The sequence below is a fragment of the Alligator sinensis genome, unplaced genomic scaffold (genome assembly GCF_000455745.1).
Source record: "Alligator sinensis unplaced genomic scaffold, ASM45574v1 scaffold305_1, whole genome shotgun sequence".
NCBI classification, from domain to species: domain Eukaryota; kingdom Metazoa; phylum Chordata; order Crocodylia; family Alligatoridae; genus Alligator; species Alligator sinensis.
The window spans coordinates 273,850-295,523 of NW_005842131.1; the positions used below are offsets into that span (position 1 = coordinate 273,850).

The following is a 21,674-nucleotide window of genomic DNA, read 5'->3' on the forward strand; positions in this document are numbered from 1 at the left end:
CCCGGGCGGCTGCTGCAGTTAGTGCCGCCTCCTCGGCTGGCCCCTCCGGGCTGGATGTGTGTGCCTCGCTGGCACGGGTCCCGCTCTCGGGGTTCCCTGCGGGCTTCCCCCGCCTCCCTTCCGGCCCTGCTTCTGGGGACGCCTTTTATCTCAGCCAGGTGGCGTCTCCCGCCGGCGTCGCCCGGCCCCAGCTGGATATAAGCGCGGCTCACAAACCGCGCTGGCGGTCTCCCCGCGCGTGTGACCCTACTCGCTCCAGCCTCTGTGTGGGGTAAGTAGGTGGTTACTCCCCCCTGGTCCGGCCCCGGGGTACCCTTCTAACCCCAGCGTCCCTGGGACATAGGGATACTCTTGTATTAATGGAAAACAATGAAATATTTAGTCAAAAATGCATGCTAAAATACACCAACAATTCACAATTGTAACTTGCAACTTTTGTAATCTGGCTAAGTGCAAACTAAGATAGACTAGCAGGAAGAGTACATACACTTCACACTTTTAGCACAACAGTTATTTAAATTCAGTGATCTAATAAGATAAGAGCAAACTAAGGATGAAGCAAAAGCATACCTAGATTCACGTGTGTGCTGATTTTCATAATTCCTTAATTTTTCAGGTTAAAATGAAATTTGATACTTTTTATTCCAACATGTGATCTCCCAACACAGGCTATGGCAACTGTTGCAGCATTTTCCGAGGAAAGGGCTTACTGTCACTTGTTGTTTAATTTCATGTTTTGAATTATTTATAATCTGAATATGGCACTTCAACCACAATGCCTCTTATATTTTATTATTGATCAATTTCCCAGGTATTTTCGCCATCCTCTTAATCTGTGTCACATTGTTCTATATGTTTGATTTAAAGCTGCTTACATTTAATTCATTCTTTATTTTTCCCCATATAGCTTAACCTTATTTCCTTTTATTAGAAACTCAGAATGTATTGTGTCTCTGGAGTTAACTGAAATTTATGTTGTAATTATGCAAATGAATACTGCAGATGCAAAATCTTTTTGATATTGTAAGATGGAAGGCACACATTAAGCAGTAGCCAATCAACCATTTGTAATTGGTCACTAAAAGGACTACCTACATCTGCGGCAAACCCATTAGTTACATGCAGCCTTGTGCTAAGAGAGCAATATTTCCTTTTATTAAGCAGATGGTACTATACTAATTTAGCAAAATGCTGGGCTGAGATAAGATCCGTTCTGAAAATACTTTATGTAACAAGCTTTTATTTCAAAGTGTATTTAAATCTGTTTTATAGCACTAATAGTAAGCATAGCGAAAGAAACCCATTCTCACACATGTTTGAGCACTCTCATTTTCAGCAGACTTGGGAAATAGTAAAGATTACTTTAAACTGTCCAAAGCCCACATGCATGTCAGTGACCTTTTAGTGTGCAACACAAACAACAAATTGTAGACTCATTTACTAAATGGAAGAAGCTTGAAATAATATTGGACTAATTTCTTCATAATAAGCTATATACAGTTTTCTGTAATTAATGTCAAGATTTAACGTTTGTAATGGAAGTAATTTGGATATCAGAATTGAAAAAAAAATATGTACCACCATAAAGGTATAGTCAGTTAGAGAGAGAAAGGGAATAAGATCTATGCTCATATAATATGGCAAAATGGGTAGTGTTCTTTTAGGGCAATTATTATGGTCCTTAATGATCTGATCTCTTTTTTTTTTTTTGTCCTTTACTGAAATTAAAGTAAACACAAGCAACCAAGTAAATACTTGTTCAAGAAAGGAGATGCAGTCTTCAGTGTGAATTTTGAATGAACACAGATTGTAGAATGAATCCTGTTTGTTCTATCTAGGATCTTATACTACACTTTTGGTTGCCTTATGAAGCATATACTTGAAAATCTGGGTGCAGGGAGCCATCTGAGAGGCACAATAAAGATGAAAAACATTTTAAAAATTTTTAACTGAAATTTCATAGTGAAACTGAGATGGAAAATCTTTATTCAGAAAACTTAGAATTGTAAATATGTCAAAAGAATCCCTCTAAATAGAACAAGAAAAAAATCATAACATATTAAGCACTTTACATTTTACATTTTTAAAACTTTAATATATTATATCCAGCTTGTGAATGAAATAATAAGCTATGTCAGAAGAGGGCAGCAAGTTGCAGGGTATTATGTTTTAGGATCTTGGAGAGTTTATTTCTATCCTTTTTAAATTTCTTGTTTAACATTTGCATTAGGTTTTCTTTAAATGAAGTATTTAGAGGTTCACAGTGAGGGTTCACATTTAACCCATACGAGCTAGATTCAGTTATTTAACTAATTGATCCCTTTTAAATATAATTGTGGGTACTCTAAAAATGTTATTTGTATCTCTTTATTTGCTTCAGGGTGTTCCGGGACCTGGACAATATGAAATAAAAAGTCAGTTTAAGAAGAAGGAATATACAACACAAAGTGGAAACAAAGTTGCACATGCTCCTTTTCTTATACAGTCCAAAGTAGGTGGCAGAATATTTTTTCCTTTTAAACTTTACTGGTCAAAAATTGCCTGAATAAGAAACCTGCAGGATAATCAACAGGTGGTAATAGTAAATTATATTTTCCTTTACCTGTGTTTTGTGTGTTGATGAGTGTGGGTGGTTCATATTGATGAGATGGATAGAAAAATATACAGGCACATGCATTTAGTTATCTTCATGAGTGTACGTGTATACACAAAACATAGATAAAACTATGTTTACATTGCTATGTGCATTGCTATATGTGTGTGTATATCAGTGTCTGTGTGTAATGTATGCATGTATAGAAAATATGTATATCTGAATTTCACTTCAACCATACACTTTCTCAAAGAAAACACAAATGAGGCTCCATATACACTTTCAGAGAAAAATGTCTGCCTTTATCTCACTGCTGAATAATGATTCAGAACCATTAGCAAATAAAGAGGCTATAATTTAGAACAGAGGGCAGCAATTGCTGGCCTGTGGACCAGATCCAGCCAGCAGAGCCATTTGATCCAGCTTGCAGACCTGGGGCTTTGGTGGCATTCAACAGAGGGCGTTAAGTGCCAGCTGTGAGTACACTCTCTGTGCTGCCATGGGGAAAAGCAGTGACATTTGGGTCCTAGTGCCCACCCATCTGCTTCCGACCCAAATTGGGTCACTCCAGCCCACAGCCTAAAAGGTTGTTGACTGCTGATTTAGAACCCTGTCGTTATCTACTTTGTCTCGCATTTTAAAATATAACTCTCAAAATCACAATATAACTCTTAAACCTGTAATGAATATAATTCTTAAACCTGTAATGAAAAGTCAGAGGTGATGGAATGTACAGCATGCAAATCTCTCTGCTTTGTTAATCAAATAACCACTTTCATCCTATTTCAATCACCCTTCCTACAAACCATTGTAGAATTTTGAGATTATTATACTGAGAGTTCATTAACTAAATATAAAAAAATAGGAATGTAGAGATGGAAGGGACCTCACAAAATCATCTAGTCCAGCTTCTTGCTCAAGGCAGAATCATTCCTGATTAAATCATCCCATCCAAGTGTTTGCCCTGCCTGCTCTAGAAAATGTTCAGGAATGGAGATTTGACAATTTTTGTGGTTAGCCTGTTCCAATGTTTGACCACCTTCATAGTTAGAAAGTTCCTCCTATTCTCCAACCTAAATTCCCCTGCTGAATCTTAAGGCCATTACTTCTAGTCATATCCTCTACAATGACGGAGAAAAGCCCTTCTCCATCTTCTCTGTAATTGCCCTTCAGGTATTTGAAGACTGTTAACAAATCTCCCCTCTGTCTTCTCTTCTCCAGATAAATAATCCTAGTTATTTCACCCTTTGTCATAAGTTTTGCCTCCCAGGCCTCTAATAATTTTTGTTGCTTTGTGATGAACTTTTTCTAAACTGTCCACATCCTTCTTGAAGTGTGGAACCCCAAACTGGACACACTGTTCCACATTGAATCAAGGGAAGAATCACTTCCCTTGATTTACAAGTGATCATCCTGTTAGTAAAAACCCAGGATGCTGGGTTTTTGTTTTGTTTTGTTTTGGTTTTTTTTGCAACAAGAGCACACTGTTGGCTCATATTCAGCTTATGATCATCTGTAACCCCCAGGTCCTTCTCTGCAGTACTTCAGTCTAGCTAAACATCCCCTAGTCTTTATTTGTGCCTGCAATTATTCCATCCTACATGCAGGACTTTGCACTTGTCCTTGCTGAATCTCATCTGATTGATTATGGACCACTTCTCCAGTTTATCCAGGTCTTTGTGGACCCTAACCTACCCTCTTGAGTATCTGCAACTCCAGTCATCCACAGATTTTCTAAGTGTACACTCAGTTACATCATCCAAATCGTTAATGAAGATGTTAATACTGGGCCCAGAATAGATATCTGGGGAACCCCACTTGATATCTCCTCCCAACCATTCAGGACTACTTGTTCTGATGATCCAACCAGTTATGTATCCATCTTACAGTACTTTAGTCTGTGTTTCCTTAGCTTGTTAATGAGATTGTTGTGAGAAAGTGTCAACAGCCATGCTAAAATCAAGGTTTATCTCATCAACTGCTCTCCCTCCATTCTCAGAGCCTGTCACCATATCATAGAAGGAAATCAGGTTGGTCAGGCATGATTTGTTCTTGGTGAATCCATGTTGGCTGTTCCTGATCACATTGTTCTCCTCTAGGTGCACTGCAATTGATTCTTTGAGGCCCTGCTCCACGATCTTTCCAGGTATTAAGGTCAAACTAGTCTGTAATTCCCCATATCCTCCTTCCTTTTCTTAAATATGGGCACTGTATTTGCTCCTTTCCAGTCATTTGGGACCTCACTTGGATTCCTCAAGTTCTCAAAGAGGATAGTCAATGGCTCTGAAATTACCTCAAGCCAATTCCTTCAGTATGCTAGAATGCATCCCATGCAGACCTAGCCACTTGAAAGCATCTAACTTCTCTAAGTAATCTCTGACATGTTCTTTTACTACTCTAGATATTTTGTTTCTTTCCCGATCCTTGTTGCCAACTACAGTCATCATCTGGTAGCTGACCCTACTTGTGAAGACTAAAGTAAAAAAAAAGGAATACTTTAGTCTAAACCAATGGTTCCCAAACTCTGATAGATTGTGCACCAGCAATTTAAAATGATACAACCTTAAGTACCACCAGCAAACTTTTCAGTTCAACCTTAAGTACCACCAGGACATTTTTGCCATATAAAGTAATTATTATAAATTTGCTAACACATACCACTGACAGGTTGTCTGAGTACCACTGATGGTACCTGCACCACAGATTGAAAACTGCTGACTAAAGTGAAAAAGAGAATACTAGTCTAGATTAAAGTGAAAAAGGTTATACTTTCTATGTCGTACATAACTAGATTGCCTTCTGTATTCTGTAAGGGACATACAATTGCATCTTAAATCATGCCTTTTTTCCCTGCATATTTTTCCCCTATTAAGATCATAGAATCATACAAATAATAAAAATTAAGGACTAGAAGGTACCTTGAAAGATCATCTAGTCCAACCCCCCTGCTCTGGGCAGGAATACTGCTGAGATCAAATGATCCCAACAAGGTGTGTGTCCAGTTTCCTTGAAGACTTCAAGGTTGGGGGCTGCACCACCTCCTTGAGAAGTCTGTTCCACATTCTGGTCACCCTTACTGTAAAGAAACTCTTCCTTGCATCCAACCTGAAATCATCCTCTAACAGTTTATGGCCATTGCTCTTTGTCCTCCCCTGGGGCACCCTAATGAACTTTTTTTCTCATAGCTCCTTATATTCACCCCTTACATACTTACAGATGGCCAGCAAGTCCCCTCCTCAGTCTACTTTTCTCCAGGCTGAACAGTCCCAGATCCCTTAGTCTTTCCTTATAAGACTTGATGATCAAGTTTCCACTTGTTTTAGGATTCCTTTTTAAATTTCATGTCATTGAAGAGATTGTTGTCTAGCCAGGATAGCTTCATGTTGCACTTCCTGTTCTTTTGTCATATCAGGATATCTTGTTCCTGTGCCCTTAAGAGGGCCTCCATAAAGTACAGGATTCCTTTTCTCCTCAGACTTGCCTCCCAGGGGATCCTGCCCACCAGTTCCCTGAGCTTGTCAGAGTCTGTTTTTTTGAAGTCTAGTATCTTTATTGTGCTGTTCTCCTTCCATCCTCCCCTTAGTGTATTGAACTCTTATTTTCTCATGATCATTATCACCTGAGTTACCTTCCATGTTCACATTCTCAGCCAATTCCTCCCTGTTTGTGATCAGTAAGTCAAGAGGAGCTTTCTCCCTAGTTGGCTTCTCTGCCATCTGTATAAAAACGTTATCCCCAATATACTCCAGAAATTTGCTTCACTGCTAGTACACAGCTATGTTTACCTCCCAGCATATATCCCAATAGTTTAAAGCCCCCACAAGAACTGAGTCCTGTGATTTGGAAGCTTCTATCAGTTGTGTAAAAAAGGCTTGTCTACCTCCTTCTCTGGGTGTGGAGGCCTGTAGCAGATGCCCATCATGACACCTCCACTGCAGCTCTCTCCTCTGACCTTTTACCCAGAGGCTTTCAACAAGCCTACCTTCCAGTTTGTAGTGCATCTCTGAACATATGTGTATATATATATATATATATATATATATATATATATATATATGCTCATATATATGTATATGTATGGCAGTGGTTTTCAACCTGTTGTCTGCGGACCCCCGGGGGTCCGTAGGCTATGTTTAAGGAGTCCGTGAAAGATGACTGTGATCAATCTAAAGTATATGAATACCCACACTTACAATTCAAAAGGGTACGCACCTCCATTCAAAATTTGCAAAAGGGCCTGCAAATGAAAAAAGTTGAAAACCACTGACATAGGGAAACACCTTTTTCTTCTCTCCCCCCCCTCCCCCCCCATATCCTTCCTGCACAAACCATGCAGAATAATAATGGTATTTTCATGGGGAAATTCCAGTGACACACCTGAGATGAAATTGTAGTCTGGGAATTCAAAATGTACATTCTTAATTTTTTTAATCGTATATAATGTATAGACATTAAACAAGTAGAAATGTTCTTTTTTTCCCTCTTATCCCTTTCATTTAGCCTCTTCACCTTCCATTTATATTTATTTCCTTCTCCAATAGCAGTGTAGGCAAGCCAGAATTTTTCTTTCCAATGCATATATTCCATCAAATGTTTATCTTATTCAGGAAAATCTGAGCCAGATATCCCCACAGACCTAGAAATTCACATACATTCTTTTCTACTTTTGTTGGAACACTTTATGGAAGGTTCTCTTTAGAAGGCTGTTGGACTGTCTTTTTTTTATTCATCAGGCCATCAGGATAGCTTCTCTTTTTCTGACAATTGAAGATTTTCTGAATGGGCTTTACTGTAGTTACTGTAACCTGTAAACTTCAAAGACAAACAACTTGCAGCTTTGTTAATGATTTTGACATAAATCCATGATGGATGTACATAACTTTAAAGTTTACAGGGTACAATGTTTTTAGAATCTTTAGGAAGCCTATTCACAGTTTTCCTCTGTTCTCATGTTTGACAGAGCATAAAAATGAACTGCAACTTACATTTTTTAAATTATGTAGAGAGTTACCTTTCATACTTCTGTGTATTTATTTTTTACAACTTTTGTTAGTCATTTCTTATCACAGGATATTTCTAAGATTTTTAAATATTTTAGGGATGATTATTTTACCAGTATGCTTATAACTAAAAGTGCTAACTGGGATATCCAAATAAAACACACAAACCTATATTTCGGTACTGGAATTACTTGACTTATTTCAGAGGTCAAGCAAATTTGGCTGTCAAAAAATCATTGTTTTATAGTTGTGAGAGGGAGTCAGAACCTCTGAAGATAGCTCTTTTTTTATGCTAATGTAGATTTAGATTCATAACTGTACATGTTAGTGCCACTGTCCACCAGTGCCCACAGTGCTAAGGGATTGTTAAAGCACAATTAACCCTTAATGGACATGAAATAAGAAAACACATATCAGTACAACTAAAGCGTGACTTTATTGATACAACAAATGTTATCTTAGCAGTTTCTATATACAGAGAGAGAAAAACACATAGTACAATGATCTCACCGAATCCCAGATGTGACTTTGCTCAACAGAAAAGGTAGCTGACCAGTTCCTGAAAGTAAAGCGTGCGTTGTTGACAGGGACAGTCCAGACAAGCATTAAAGGCTGCATTTATGATGATACACTTAACCTTTCTTGCTGTCCCCTTTTATGCTTTTCTTCAAATTCACTCCTCTGATGACTTTTTTGCTTTTGGATTGCTCAGCATACTGTCCATATTTTATCCTGTCAGCATGTTCCTTTATTCAGCAGACCCATCACTAGCATACCTCTTAATTTGGTCTTTTTCCAGTGTCTTACTTTGTGTATCATCCATTGGTCTCCTCTTATCACCTTTCATTAACATATCCAATCATTTCATCCCTCTGATTCAGCCCGTTAGTGCTAAATTCAGTTAATTTGAGCTAGTAACAAGACTATTACTATGTAATGTTAGAAAAACTTCTCACAGTGATAGAAAAGGAAAGAAACATCATGAGCGCAAAACTCAAGGCCATAAGCTATTTGCAAGAGGCAAGGCCAGCTATATTGCAGACATCAGCAACATGAAAAGTTCAAAACTTAAGCAATGGTAAAATAAGGGTAAGTATAAAAGAAAAATGTAAATAATACTATAATTCACCTCTCAGGCAGGTACACTCTTAAGCATAAATCCGACAAGCTACCCTAACATAGGAATCGATGGCTGAATAGTTGTTCATTAGGATTTTAGTCATGTGTTTTACAATAACCAAAATTAGAATATGTCTGTACGTAAGCCTTTGGGAATGTTTTGAAGACTTTTTTTAACTTATTTAAAATGTTATGTCTGTCTCTATTTGTATGATTTCAAGTTGCTTGTAAGCTACTTCATACTTTAGGGTACGAGGATAATTGTATGGTTCAGATGTAATTTTTGATATAATCTTTTAAAGATAAGTAAACTGGGTACCACATAGACCCTTATACAGGAAATTCAGGGTAAGACCTGAAAGGAGTCTTCTATCCATTTCTTATTGGCAGAAAGTATGTCCTTTTACAAAGGAATTATGAGACTATTGCAGTGTACTTTTCTAAAATATTTCCCCCTTTTGTGTGGTTTTGTGGTGTAGTGCTGACTGGCAGTGGATGTGGCTATGTTCGTATATGTACTTTATTTAGCTTTCTGTAATATTTCAAGTCAGTGATGTGTTTAAGTCATTTGCTGTATAGATTATAATAATAAAAGCTGTATACGAGTGGCCTCATTCCCAAACATGGCCATGTGCAACCAGTTGCTATCTATTATACCCTTGCATGTGCCTGTGCACCTTGTAAGATATATAACTGCCTGTGTGTGCACAAAAAGTCGTTCTAGACACGCATGCAGTGTTTGTGCTTTTAATTGCATATACCCATCTTTGAAAAATCAGGCTCTATACATTCAGATATTATTCAAGATATTAGTTACTATGACATCTAAATTAACTTCACTTCATAATTCCCTGATGGTGCTATACTAATGTGGGCACTTTCTGCCCAGATAGTTTCTAAATGAGCTGCAGGCTGTCACTGGCATATTTCTTCCTCTGCTTCACTAGAGATTTGTACCTGTGAAATCAATCACACCAGCTCCTGGCACATACAATGAACCACGCTCAGCTCTTGAATCCTTGAAGAAAATATCAGGAATGAAAAAGATCCCATTTGGTCAAACTGCTGTTCGATTCACTCAAGACTCCAGGCTAGAAAAAACACCAGGTTTGCAATTAATCCAAATATTGCTGGTATTCCATTTACATAACCCCAATATTAACTAGATTGATATTCTAAGAAGTTATCTATTAATCTTAAAATGTAATATTAAAATACAGTAAGAATTAGGACAAAATATACACACATTTATTTACACAGGAGTCTGGATGGAGGCCAGAGGGAAACAAATGTAGCCTGCCTTTCAAAGTTGTGTTAGTTTAGTGTTTCTGGGTAATTTTATATGGATTGTACAAATGTTGGTGCATGATCAATGTTATGAACACCTGTTGGGTTTAGTGAACTTGTAGAATTCTTGACTAACATAAACACAGCTTGAATTGGATCTGTAGACTATAATGTATATATATTGTTTTATTTGTGCTATTGTTAAATAAGGTCTCTCTGCAAAGACAGCTCTCTATTTGTTTAGTAGCAGAAGAGCAGCCCATTCACTTGCTTAATGGAGACTAGGTCTCTTTTTAGACTTATGCATACTACATATTTATAGCAAAATAGCAATTGCTTCTAAAGTTTCTTTCATTCCTTTCTGTCTGGAAAGGTCATACCCTATGACAACCAGGTAAAGCTATATATTTTGGTGATGGATTCCCTCTGTTGTTGTACTGTAGGGCAGGGTTGTTGAACTGGTAGCCCAAAAGTTCCTGCCCAGTTTCCAATCCCCCGCATTGCTCTTGCTGCTGCTGCTGCAGCTGGGGGTCTCTAAGGCAGGGTAGTGCAGTGAGAGAGGGGCCATGTGGTGGTTGGAGTCCTGTGTTGCCTGCATAGTAGGGAGGGGGTCCAGAAGGCCTCCAACAGCATGTGACCTACATGGCTTGTGGCTTTAGGGCTTGTGACCCTGACAGCATGCAACCCCAGGCTGCCCAGAAGTTGGGCAGTCCTGCTGTAGGACACTGGAGGAGATAGGTCTACAAGGTTATAATTAGAATGCCACAGAACTTCTGCAGGTCAAACTGTCTACTGATGACAAATGCTTTAAGAATCTCTTTTTTTTAAAGAATAAGATCTAGCTACCCATGTCAGTTTTAAGACGTGCTGAGTATTTTTAATTAACGATAGAGAGACACAAAAGTGCCACCCTACCATACATAGTGAAATGGAAAAGTTTTTTGATTTGGGCTTTTAGTAACAAGCCACTAGAAATCACATACCGAAATATCTTGGCCATTCTTGATAATTTACTGCACTTAAGGGGGCAGGACTTTAAGTCAAAGGTGCATCTAGCTGTTATACCAGCAATTCACCCACCAACCCAAAAATCTTTCAGTCTTTGTTCATCTAATGGTGAGCAATTTTGAAAAGATTAATGGCAGTATATCTGCCAGTTAGGAATTTGGTCCTTTCCTGGAATTAAAAATCAGTGCTTGCAGCACTTGTGGGGTGTCTCACTGGGCCTGGGGCCACCTGTCCTCTCCCATCTCTTTCATCAAAGACTGTTTTTCAGTAGCTATAAGATCAGTTACTTTAATGGCAGGAGCCCCAGGCACCATGTTCTACAAAGCGATGGTTGCATTTAAGGGCTTACCTCTATCTTCTGGCAATGGTAGATAATCTGATTTAAAAAATAAATATCACCTAGTCATCTTCCCAAAACCCCCTGCCTGAAAAGGATGAATAGAGGCTGTACATGCTGGGTGTACATTAAATATTCTCTTTTTACTTAAGAAGAACTGACTTTTCTATTTGTCTGTGGCTTGTTGGTCAGGAGGAATCCTGTTTTTTTTCTGATTTTAAAAAAATCTCCAATTTTCAGTTTAAAAAAAGTAACCCAAAATCCACATTTTTTCTGTGATTAAAATGAAACAAAACTGTATATATAGGGGGGTGTGTGTGTGTGTGTATATGTATATGTATGTATATGTATAAGTGGTGTTGCATTTTAATCACAGAAAAATATAGATTTTAGGTTACTTTTTAAAAACTGAAAATTGAAGATTTTTTAAAATTAAAGAACACCAAGATCCCTTTTGGTCAGTACTGATGTAAATAATATCTAGCTGGATAGCTTCATGCATTATTGTTGCTATACAGTAGACAGTGTACTGATTCTGTATAAAAAGCCTCAGTCTACCTGGGTCCAGGCTACATCTGTAGCATTTCTGGGGAAAACTGCTATTCTAGATATTTGCGAAGGAGCAGCATAGTCATCAGTGTATACCTTACAGTGGCTTCAGGGCTTTTGGCAGTAGAAAAATGTAGGCACCCCATGGATGTCACTATGGGGTTCCTGTGTTTAGCGGCTTCCCAGTGTCAGTACCCTCTGTTCTGTCTTCCCTTTTAGTATTTTTTCCTGCCATCTCATGATGTAAACTCAGTAGGGGAGGCTATCCAGAAGGTAAAAAACACTTTAAAGAAGCAGGCCCTGTTGAGATGCAGCTCCCCAGCTGCATCTCACTTTTACTTTAGTTGAGCCTTATAGCTCAGGGCCCACTGTTCAGGGCCACTGGTTTCTGGCTCAGCTTTGGGTCATGCTTCATGACCTCAGGTGCCAAAACTCATGATGTTTACCATGTTGTACACTAGTGGTCCCAGATCATACCAGTTCTTATGCACACTTGGCTGAGTTTCAAGTTCAGGGCATCCCCAGTCACCCCTTTTAGTAGCTTCCACCTCTTCTTCAGCCACCAACTGGTCCTCTGGGAAACAAGATGAAGAGCCCCAAAATGCCAATGCCCATGCCCAGGCATAGCTATGTCCTGCAGAGGTTCAGCTCACTCCTGTGTGGCAAGCTCCAAGTAGAAAGAAAACAAAACAGAAACCGGGGACTTAGCTTCCTTCCTATGCAGGTCTGCAGACTCTCTTTACTCAGGCTTCTTTTCAAGTCCCCCTTGCAGCAATCAGTGCTCCTGGTCTTGTGCCTCCCAGGGAAGGTTCTGTCCCCAGTAGCTCCTTCAGCCAGACTGCCCCACTCTAGTCCAAGGCATGGGTTTATGTAGCAGGCTCTGGGTCACGTAACCCTTCACTTGCACTTTCTGGGTAGTCAGGCTCTGTTGGCATCTGGATTCAGTGGCCATCTTGTTTCACATCATCAGCTGGTGTCTAAGCTTTGGCAGCACCTGGAAGCCCACCAACTCAGACCACGTAATAAAGGTTAAGTGTAGGTGTGTGTGTATGTAGAGGAAGAGAGATTGGGGGGGGGATGGCTGACCTAAGGAAACAGATAGGAAGGGCCACGGCTGCACCAGCCGGGGTGAGAATGGAGAATGAATGTAGCAAGGGGAGGGGGAGAAGGGAGGGAGGAGGGAAAGGCAGCAGTAAGAGCAGACCCCAAAACACCCAGTCTCCCTAGTAATGTGTTAAGGGCCCTGTTACAGATACATATATGCACAAAAAAGGAAAAGAAAAAAATAGTTACCTGAACTGTAACGTTGCTCTTTGAGATGGATTTTGCACACACCCATTTTCCTTTGCCCTAGCTGCAGAGTCTATCAGCTTCATCCCTATGTGAAGGGTCTGCCAGGTGTTCAGGCAATTCCACACATTTGTAGTCATGGCTGAAGGCACAAGGAGGTTCAGGGAGTATGTGCTGCCATTATGGTTACGGTTGCTAGAAATGTTCTGACTTGAATTCACACGGCTAAAGTGAAATGGATCTATACAGAGCATATTTAAAAACCAACGGATATGGCAAAGGTAGTCTTTATATGTTTGGTTGTTTGTATTAGGAAATGCTGAGGTTATGGAGGCTTTAAAAAATCTTAGTATTTCAGCTTTAGAAAGATGTACAGAGATTCCCTCGTACATAGCTGTTTGAACGTGCATTCAGTGCAGTGCAGCAGAGAAGATATTTACGCTGATTATCATCATATAGCAAATATAGGTACACACATAGATACATAATAACACTGTGCGTGTTATTCCAGTTGCTTTAGATAACTAAATAATAATACTTACCTTATGGTACAGCAGTAACAAGGCTGTACAACAGAAGTCAGTTTTTAGCAGTAACTTTAAACTTTTAGTCTAGAAAATCTCACTGAAATGGCAAAACACAAAATGTAGAGTATAACATCTCTGTTTGAATGTTTCACCATAGTTTAATGAAACATAAATTGAAAAGAGAAAAAGAGTCTAAAATCACCTCTTTTAGCAATTTTTTACTAGATTGCTTCATTTTTCTTTGTATCCCTTTTACAAGACATCTTAAACTCTCTGGGACTTCACATGATGATTCCTTTAATATCAGTTATACTTCAGCAGAAATTATCTTTAGAACATTTTATGCTTTTTAGTTATAGTTGAAAATGTATTCATTAAGGGAAACCTGCTGATTTTTAATTTCATGAGAGAGAGACTTGCAAAATGTTTGTATGCTGTAGTGATGAGCTCTCTGACATATTTAAGAGAATGGGTCAAACCTCCTCTCTTCTGAGTCCTGCGAAAATGTTCTGTGCATTACTTCTGGGAGGAAATTTCCCCTTATCAAAAAAGAGGTTAGTAATTAGTCCTCAACCTAGGTACCTGAGCAATTAGTCCTAGGACCTAATGTAGGTGTCTTATGGCTAAGGAATTCAAACTATGCTTCTTATCTTTGGAGGGTGATGGTATGCTTGCATATGATTCATGTAGTGATGTCATTGAATCATAGAAAATTAGGGGTGGGTGAAACCTCAGGAGGTCATCTAGTCCAACCCCCTGCTTGAGGCAGGATGATCCCCAGCTGTATCATCCCAGCCAAGGCTTTGAATATCTTAAAAACCTCCAAGGATGGAGATTCCACAACCTGTCTGAATAATCTGTTCCAGTTCTTTATCACCCACCTAGTCAGAAAGTTCTGCTTAATATCTAACCTAAACTTCCCTTGCTTCAGTTTGAGACCATTGTTCCTTGTTCTGTCATTTGCCACCACTGAGAGCAGTCTAATTCCATCCTCTTTGAACCACTTTTCAGGTAGTTGAAGGCTGCTATTAAATCCCCACTTCTCTTCTTTAGATTAAATAAGCCCAGTTCCCTCAACCTCTTCTCAGAAGTCGTGCGCCCCAGCTCCCTAACCATTTTTGTTACCGTCCACTGGACTCTCCAATTTGTCCACATCCTTTCTGTAGTGGGGAGCCCAAAATTGGGCACAGTACTCCAGAAAAGACCACTTTAAAATATGTTTTAAAACTGATTGTGATTTTAGCAGGTTTTGTGAATCACCAAAATATATTTTTCAAGTTTGTTTGTATATAACCCAAGGGTTGGTGGTTTGGGTCTGTGTTCTGTTCATGGGAATATATGACTCAAAGCACTTTTAAGCCGTAAGACTTGTAGGTACTTTCTGTTAGCACGTTAGAAGGTAGAGAGTTATGCGTCATATTGCTAGGAAACTCGGAGATAAATTTACTGATGTAGACAGGCCTGTGTGCACTTCTGCTGTAACTGCTGCAGGCTCTATCTTGTTTCCAAAAATCCTTACAAGTGAGTGATCACTATAGTCATCATGGAAACCAGAATTCCTTAGCCAACTGTTGTCCACAGATATATGTAACTGGCAGAGAACTCTGCTCAGTAAATGTGCAGCAACTTTGTGTGCTCATTAGCTAAGACAATTTTATTATAGTATGCTAGTATAACAAATTTAAGTACTATTAAAAGTTAGTATATTTCTGATTACTATACAAGATAAAAAGTTGCAGTTGTATAAAAACTACTGTGATTTTTTTCAGGTCCTGCATTCTATAATATTTTCAACTATAGCATAGAGAGAGAGAGTTTTAAAAAAGCTTTCTTGGAGAGTACAAAGAAAGGAGCATTTGGATCTTCAGCTCCTCGACCTTTACTTCTTCTTGAAAGGGAAGAAGCTTTTTATACTGGACCAACTGATTATCAGGTAACATAAAGCTATTTAACTTGTTAGAGAGGTTAAAGAATCTTTCTTGGGAGCTTGGGTTTATTATGATATTGTGCAAATAAAATGCATCATATAATTTTATGTCATATATTGCAATGTTGCAATATAATATACATTGTGGAGAACTCTGAACAATAAACACACATCAGTACATGATAGACTTGTATAAATATATTTAAACATCTCCCTATTTTCCTAGAGCTCCTGGTTTTAGCTCTTCTCTGTAGTAATTGTGAGTTAAAAATGTTCATTGAAATCTTCAAGCATTTTGACACCAAAGTAGTACACCAGGATACAGCTTTATTTATCAAAATGTTGTAGGTATATTACTTCTATATGCTTGGGTAGAATTTTTTTAGACCAAGTTAACTCATATTGGCATATTCTTATCTCAACATATGTCTACCATGTCACAGTCGTTAATCCTGGCATAGTTTAAGTTGGATATGTAATCAAACTGAAACAGAGAGGGGTAATTGTGCCCTTAGATTTGTATACACGGTTTCCACTGATACTCTGCAGAAAAGGACCTGGGGCTTACAGTGGACAATAAGCAGAATATTGTTGGCGAGAAGGCTAATGACATACTGGCCTACTTTGGTAGGAGTGTTGCAAGCATGGCAAGGGATGTGATGATTCCCCTCTATTCAGTGCTGGTGAGGCCACATCTGGAGTACTGTGTTCAGTTTTGGGTCCCACTATAGAAAGGATGTGGACAAATTGGAGAGAGTCCAGCAGAGAGCAACAAAAATGATGAGGGGACTGGGGGACATGACTTCTGAGGAGAAGCTGAGGGAACTGGGCTTATTTAGTTTGAGAAGAGAAGACAGAGGGGATTTAACAGCAGGCTTCAGCTACCTGAAGGAGGGTTTGAAAGAGGATGGAACTAGACTGTTCTCGATGGTGACAGGTGATGGAACAAGGAGCAATGGTCTCAAGTTGCAGCAAGGGAAGTTTAGGTTAGATATTAGGAAGAATTTTATCACTAAGAGGGTAGTAAAACACTGGAACAGGAGGTCCCTTCCATCCCTAACTTTCTATGCATATATGACAGTGTTAGAAAGGGATGAATGCCTGAGCAGGAGGTAGACTAACACTGAGCAACCCTGGGTAATTGAAATGAAAAGGACAGCCCAGTAATGATGGGAAATAAATAACTATGGGTTATGGGGATTATGAAACCATTCTGGAAGAAAATGCTCAAGCTTTGTTATATAGGTGGTATTTAAGTAGAGATGCCATAACAATGGGAATTGCTTAAAATAGACAGTGCAAGAACATTTCAAAATAAATGGAATAGGATATAGCTAAATATATTAAATAGCCAATCTGAGCTAGAATTAGCACCTAGTTCCCAAGTAGAGTCCAGCTGGGCACCAATTAATTAACAAATTTAAAACAAAAATATTTCTAAAAAACAGGGAAGGTTGGTAATAGGACTGAGAAAAGGACTTGCCATGAAAATAGTCATGTGAGTAGTACTTAGTCTTCAGGGGAGAAAAAAAATCCCTTCAGTGAACATTCTTCATTGAACATTATTGCAAAGAGAGAGGAATACCAGAATTAAACATGCTTTTAATACAAAAAGTCACATAACATAGGCAATGCAGTGATGATCCAGACTTTTATCACAACAGAAGTGACATGCGTCTGGTATTATTTAAGATTCAATTAGAAACCTGTCATTGTCAAAGTCTCCCATCAGTTTTTTGTGAAATCCGTCTGAGGGAGATCACTATCTAAAGAGAATATTCATGTTATTTCAGTGTAACTAAGGTTTTGGAACTTTTGCCTATATGGGAACAGCTCAGGGGGAGGGAAGGGGGAAGGTGGCGGGTAGGAGAAATCAGCCAGGGGGAACTGGGCTGGGGTAAGTCTTTTAAATCGCTGCCCCTTCCACTTCACTGAGCAGTGGCGAGGCAAAGGGAAGTCAGCTAGTGGGGAACTGGGCTTAGGGAGGCTGTCCCTGAGCGTGGCAGAACAAAGCCCCTGCACAGTGCTCACACAAGAGTCCCAGGCCCTGGAACACAAGCAGAGTGCAGGGAGCAGCACTGTGAGCCCCCCACCTATTTCTCATAACTGAGTCTCAGGAGTGAGAAGGGGATGGGGATTTCCCTGCTTCTACCTCCACTCCACTCCACTCCCTGAGTCCAGGAGCAGAGCAGAGAAGCAGCTGCTCTGGGTGGGGAGGCTTTGCCCCACTGCTCCTCTACCCTCTTGGTCTAGGTGGGGAAGGGAGCTGCAAAGCACAGCCCCTGGTCCCTTCCCCAAGCCAGGAAAGTGCCCAGCTCCCTTCTTCAGCCTGGGAGGGGAGAGGAGCAGCCATCTTTGCTCCCTGCTTCTTTAGCAAGCTGGATATTGCTCTATTTGGGGTAGGGGCTGGGGTCTTTCCCCCAGTGCTCCCTCTGCTCTGGGACTGGAGTGGAGGTTGTTCTCTGACCCTGTTTCCCAGAGCCCAGTCTGAGGCAAGTTCAGGGAGTAGATCAACTTGGTCTTGGGGAAGGCATGGAGAGCAGGGGAGAGGGGGTGGCTATAGACTGAACATCTGTAGTGCTCCCTCTCCTAGAAGGATTTCTATTGGGGAAATTACTGATAAATTTCCCCTGGCAGAAATGAACATCAATTGTTCAATTGAACATCCCTTGTTACATCTGGCCAGCCATGGGACGTCATTACCATTAATACTGATCATTTAGAGTAAAATCCATTTATCTATTCAGGCAGTATAATAGGGCTCTAAGATGAATTGAAATTACATTTGAGCTTTATATAGCTCTGTAAATCTGTGTTAAATACAGATCAGACCCATGGCCTTCCTATTTTTGACATGCTGTTTCAGTAGCAGAATTTATAAAATAAACATGTTTTACAAACACAAAATTGCTAGAAGTCTGGTAAGCTGTAAGATTTTTCTGTCTCTTCCCTCTTGTTGCTGTTAATCACTAGGGCCAGGTACAGAAGTTACACTTATTGTGTGGTAAATAGGCTGAAAATGCTCCGCAGCTATAACTGAACAGACAGTGAGGGCATGTAGAGCACTCTATAAATAGCAGATCCCACTCTAAGATAAGCCTGGATGGATGTGGTATCAGACTTCAGTGCTGTAGGTTACATCACCGTAATGAACATCTGTACTACATCACATTGCGACTCACAGTAGATCGCATTCCACTGACTTCCCCTGGAGTATTGTGGCACCCTGCTCATCCCCTCTTGCGGGGCAGTAGCTTAGTCTACGCCAGAGCTAGTCTTCTCTGCCCAAGCACTGGGCTAACCCCACTCCATCCCGCCCCCAGAGTCTCAGTGACCCAAGGCAGCAAACCCCCTGTTTCCAACTCCCTGCCCCTCCTTGTTCCATCTGCCAAGCTACGAGCCACTGTCTGGTATCACCACTCAGTGTATGAATTCCATCTACCCTGTCTGGACATTTGTAAAGATTGCAGCTTTCCATTAAGTGCTGTTCTGTTTGCTAGATACCATATTCACACAGGGGGCTGTCCAAGATGTTCATCTTGTACAATATTGTTTTGAAGTGTCTGTATCTAGATTTCAGTCTGTTCAGCTTCACCCATGCTTCTCTGTCAAGATTGTGCCCAATGAGGAACTCATTTGGTGTTGGTATAAAATGCAATAGGAACTGTAGGAATAAATTTCAGACTGGCTTACTCTGATTGATCATTTCATTTCCATTCACCCCACCCCTTATCTATATTCACTGCAACACAAGGCCATAGTACCCAGCCTGCTGGGCTCTCTACAAGGCCAGAAACCTGGCGGCAGGGGAGCGGTGTCTTTTTATGCCACTCGGTCTAATGCCTGAGGGTGCAGGGAATACCTCTGTGTGTGTAAGTTATGCAGCCTGTTATGAGTCTCTGTGTACTGTTAAATACAGCGTTGAGCTTCTTAGTGCAACAACTTCTGGACCATAAAGGAGCACAGAAATGTGTTGGGGCGCTTACCATATGGGGCATATGCCATAACAGCAAGTATGGCAGAAGACCAGCTTGGCTTATCAAGGAACTCTTCAGTGAGCTACAGTACAAAAAGGAAGCTTATAAGAAGTGAAAACTTGGACAGTAGTACTAAGGAGGAGTATAAGAGTATTGCTTGGGCATACAGGGATGAAATCAGGAAGGTCAAAGCACAACTGGAGTTGCAGCTAGCAAGGGACATGAAGGGTAACATATCCAGGTCAGTAGTAAAAGTCTCTGCACGGGTAGCTTCCTTAAGATGCTTACCCAGCATGACATAGGATGACAACTTCAAAATGCACAGAACCGCCACACTTAAAAATAATAGCATCATAGAAAATTAGGGTTGGAAGGGACCTCAGAAGGTCTTTTAGTTCAACCTCCTGCTTAAAGCAGGACAATCCCCAACTAGATAATCCCAGCCAAGGCTTTGGCTAACCTGGTCTTGCTTGCAAGAATGCCTTCTGAGACTACCATTAGATTGCCTTCTATGATGAGATGACTGGCTCTGTGGATACAGGGAAAGCAGTGGACATAATATACCTTGACTTTAGCAAAGCTTTTGGTACATGGCATTGCCACATCAGGTCTAGGTGGTTGGCCATGATGTCCCTGCCAGCCAATCAGGAGTGGCTTGGTTGTTTGGCTTCTCTCAGGAGTCTTTGCTAGCCTGGAGAGCCTCTGTGGCACGTTGGGAGACACATGAGTGTGTTTTCTTCCCACCTAACTGTGGGCACTTAGAGTAAAGCTCAAAAGTTAAAGCTTTTCTGCTGTGGGCTTCTTGAATGCCCGTAGTTAGCCTAGATACCCTGGAGAGATCTGGGTTACCTTGTTCTCTTGGGAACACTAGTTAGGTAAGTTTTACTTCTCAGCTGCTGGTTCATGGTGGTTTTTCCTCACTACATATTTTGCCTTGATTCTGTAATTGTTCTTGCATGTATAACACGACATCCCCTCATGGGTCATTGAGAGGGATCTACCCAAATTGTGCCAGAAATGCCTCCCCCTCATGCCACCGCTGATTGGCTGAGGGAGCCTGGTGGCACTGCTGCTTGCCACATGCTCCTAATGTTACGTCTCAGCTCTGTATTCTTGGGGAACCCTGGTACAGGATGCAGTCTGTCTGACTCACAAAGGACTCACCCCCCCACCCCCACCTAAACGAAACTGATTAAGATGCAGTGAGAGACGCACCTAAGACCCTCACCAGATAAGGGTGACGAGTGAATCAACTGCCCTAGGTCTCATTTACATGAGAGATGGAAAAGAGAAAGCCTGAAGCAGAGACTGCAGTGAATTCTGGGACCAGAGAAGCAGGAGAGCGCTGCATGATGGGGAATCTGTGCTTCCAATGTTAATCAACCCATGTTCACACACACCCAGCTCAGCATTTATCAGACCAGTTCTAATCTGGATTTACTAAGGACTTTTCCCCCCCAGACACACACACACAGCTCTAAGTTTAATAGGCATCTCGGGCCGTACATTCCCCGGTCCCACTATGGGAGGCCTATTTAAACTTGATTGACTAAAACTCGGTTGCCGGGTTAGGGAATGCTGAGGCAAGAGACCGAGTCAGAGGGGGTATGGGCAACATTTGAACAATGGTTAAGGGTTCATCACAGCATCCAGCCTGCTGGAGCCCTAATCCCAGGTGTTGTCATATCTTTCCCGAGACGACTGGTGGGAGTCCTCTCCACAAAAGGTTATGAGCACCCCAATAATTGTTTTAAGTCTGTTAAAAGACTATAGTAAGATCTGGAAAAGTCATGCTAAGCTGAGGCTTGTGCACAACAAGTAAAAATCCAAAATCCTGATGCTGCAAGCTATCTATTGTTCCTGAAGAAACCATGAGATATCCCATCAGTATATCTGCCACCCATAGGAATTTCAAGCTGGCTCCCAAGTATTTGGGTTACTCCCTAATCTTAAGTGTTTCCTGATTATCAATCAGTTTCCTGAGATGGTCCAAACCAGATAACCCCTTGTCAATAGAAAAGACAATGATTTACACTACTGAGGGTGCTTCGAAGCAGCTG

At 40.5% G+C, this 21,674-nt stretch overlaps 1 protein-coding gene across 1 annotated transcript in view; it reads left to right on the forward strand.

Moving 5' to 3' along the window:
- Positions 1-21,674, forward strand: part of STPG2 (sperm tail PG-rich repeat containing 2) — a gene marked incomplete at its 5' end in the record, with an annotated part of 587,105 nt that overhangs the window by 139,827 nt on the left and 425,604 nt on the right. The window contains 3 exons of the mRNA XM_025205801.1: positions 2,381-2,491; positions 9,660-9,819; positions 15,480-15,643. Of these exons, the coding sequence (XP_025061586.1) occupies positions 2,381-2,491; positions 9,660-9,819; positions 15,480-15,643 (435 nt within the window). The remainder of the gene's footprint in view (positions 1-2,380; positions 2,492-9,659; positions 9,820-15,479; positions 15,644-21,674) is intronic.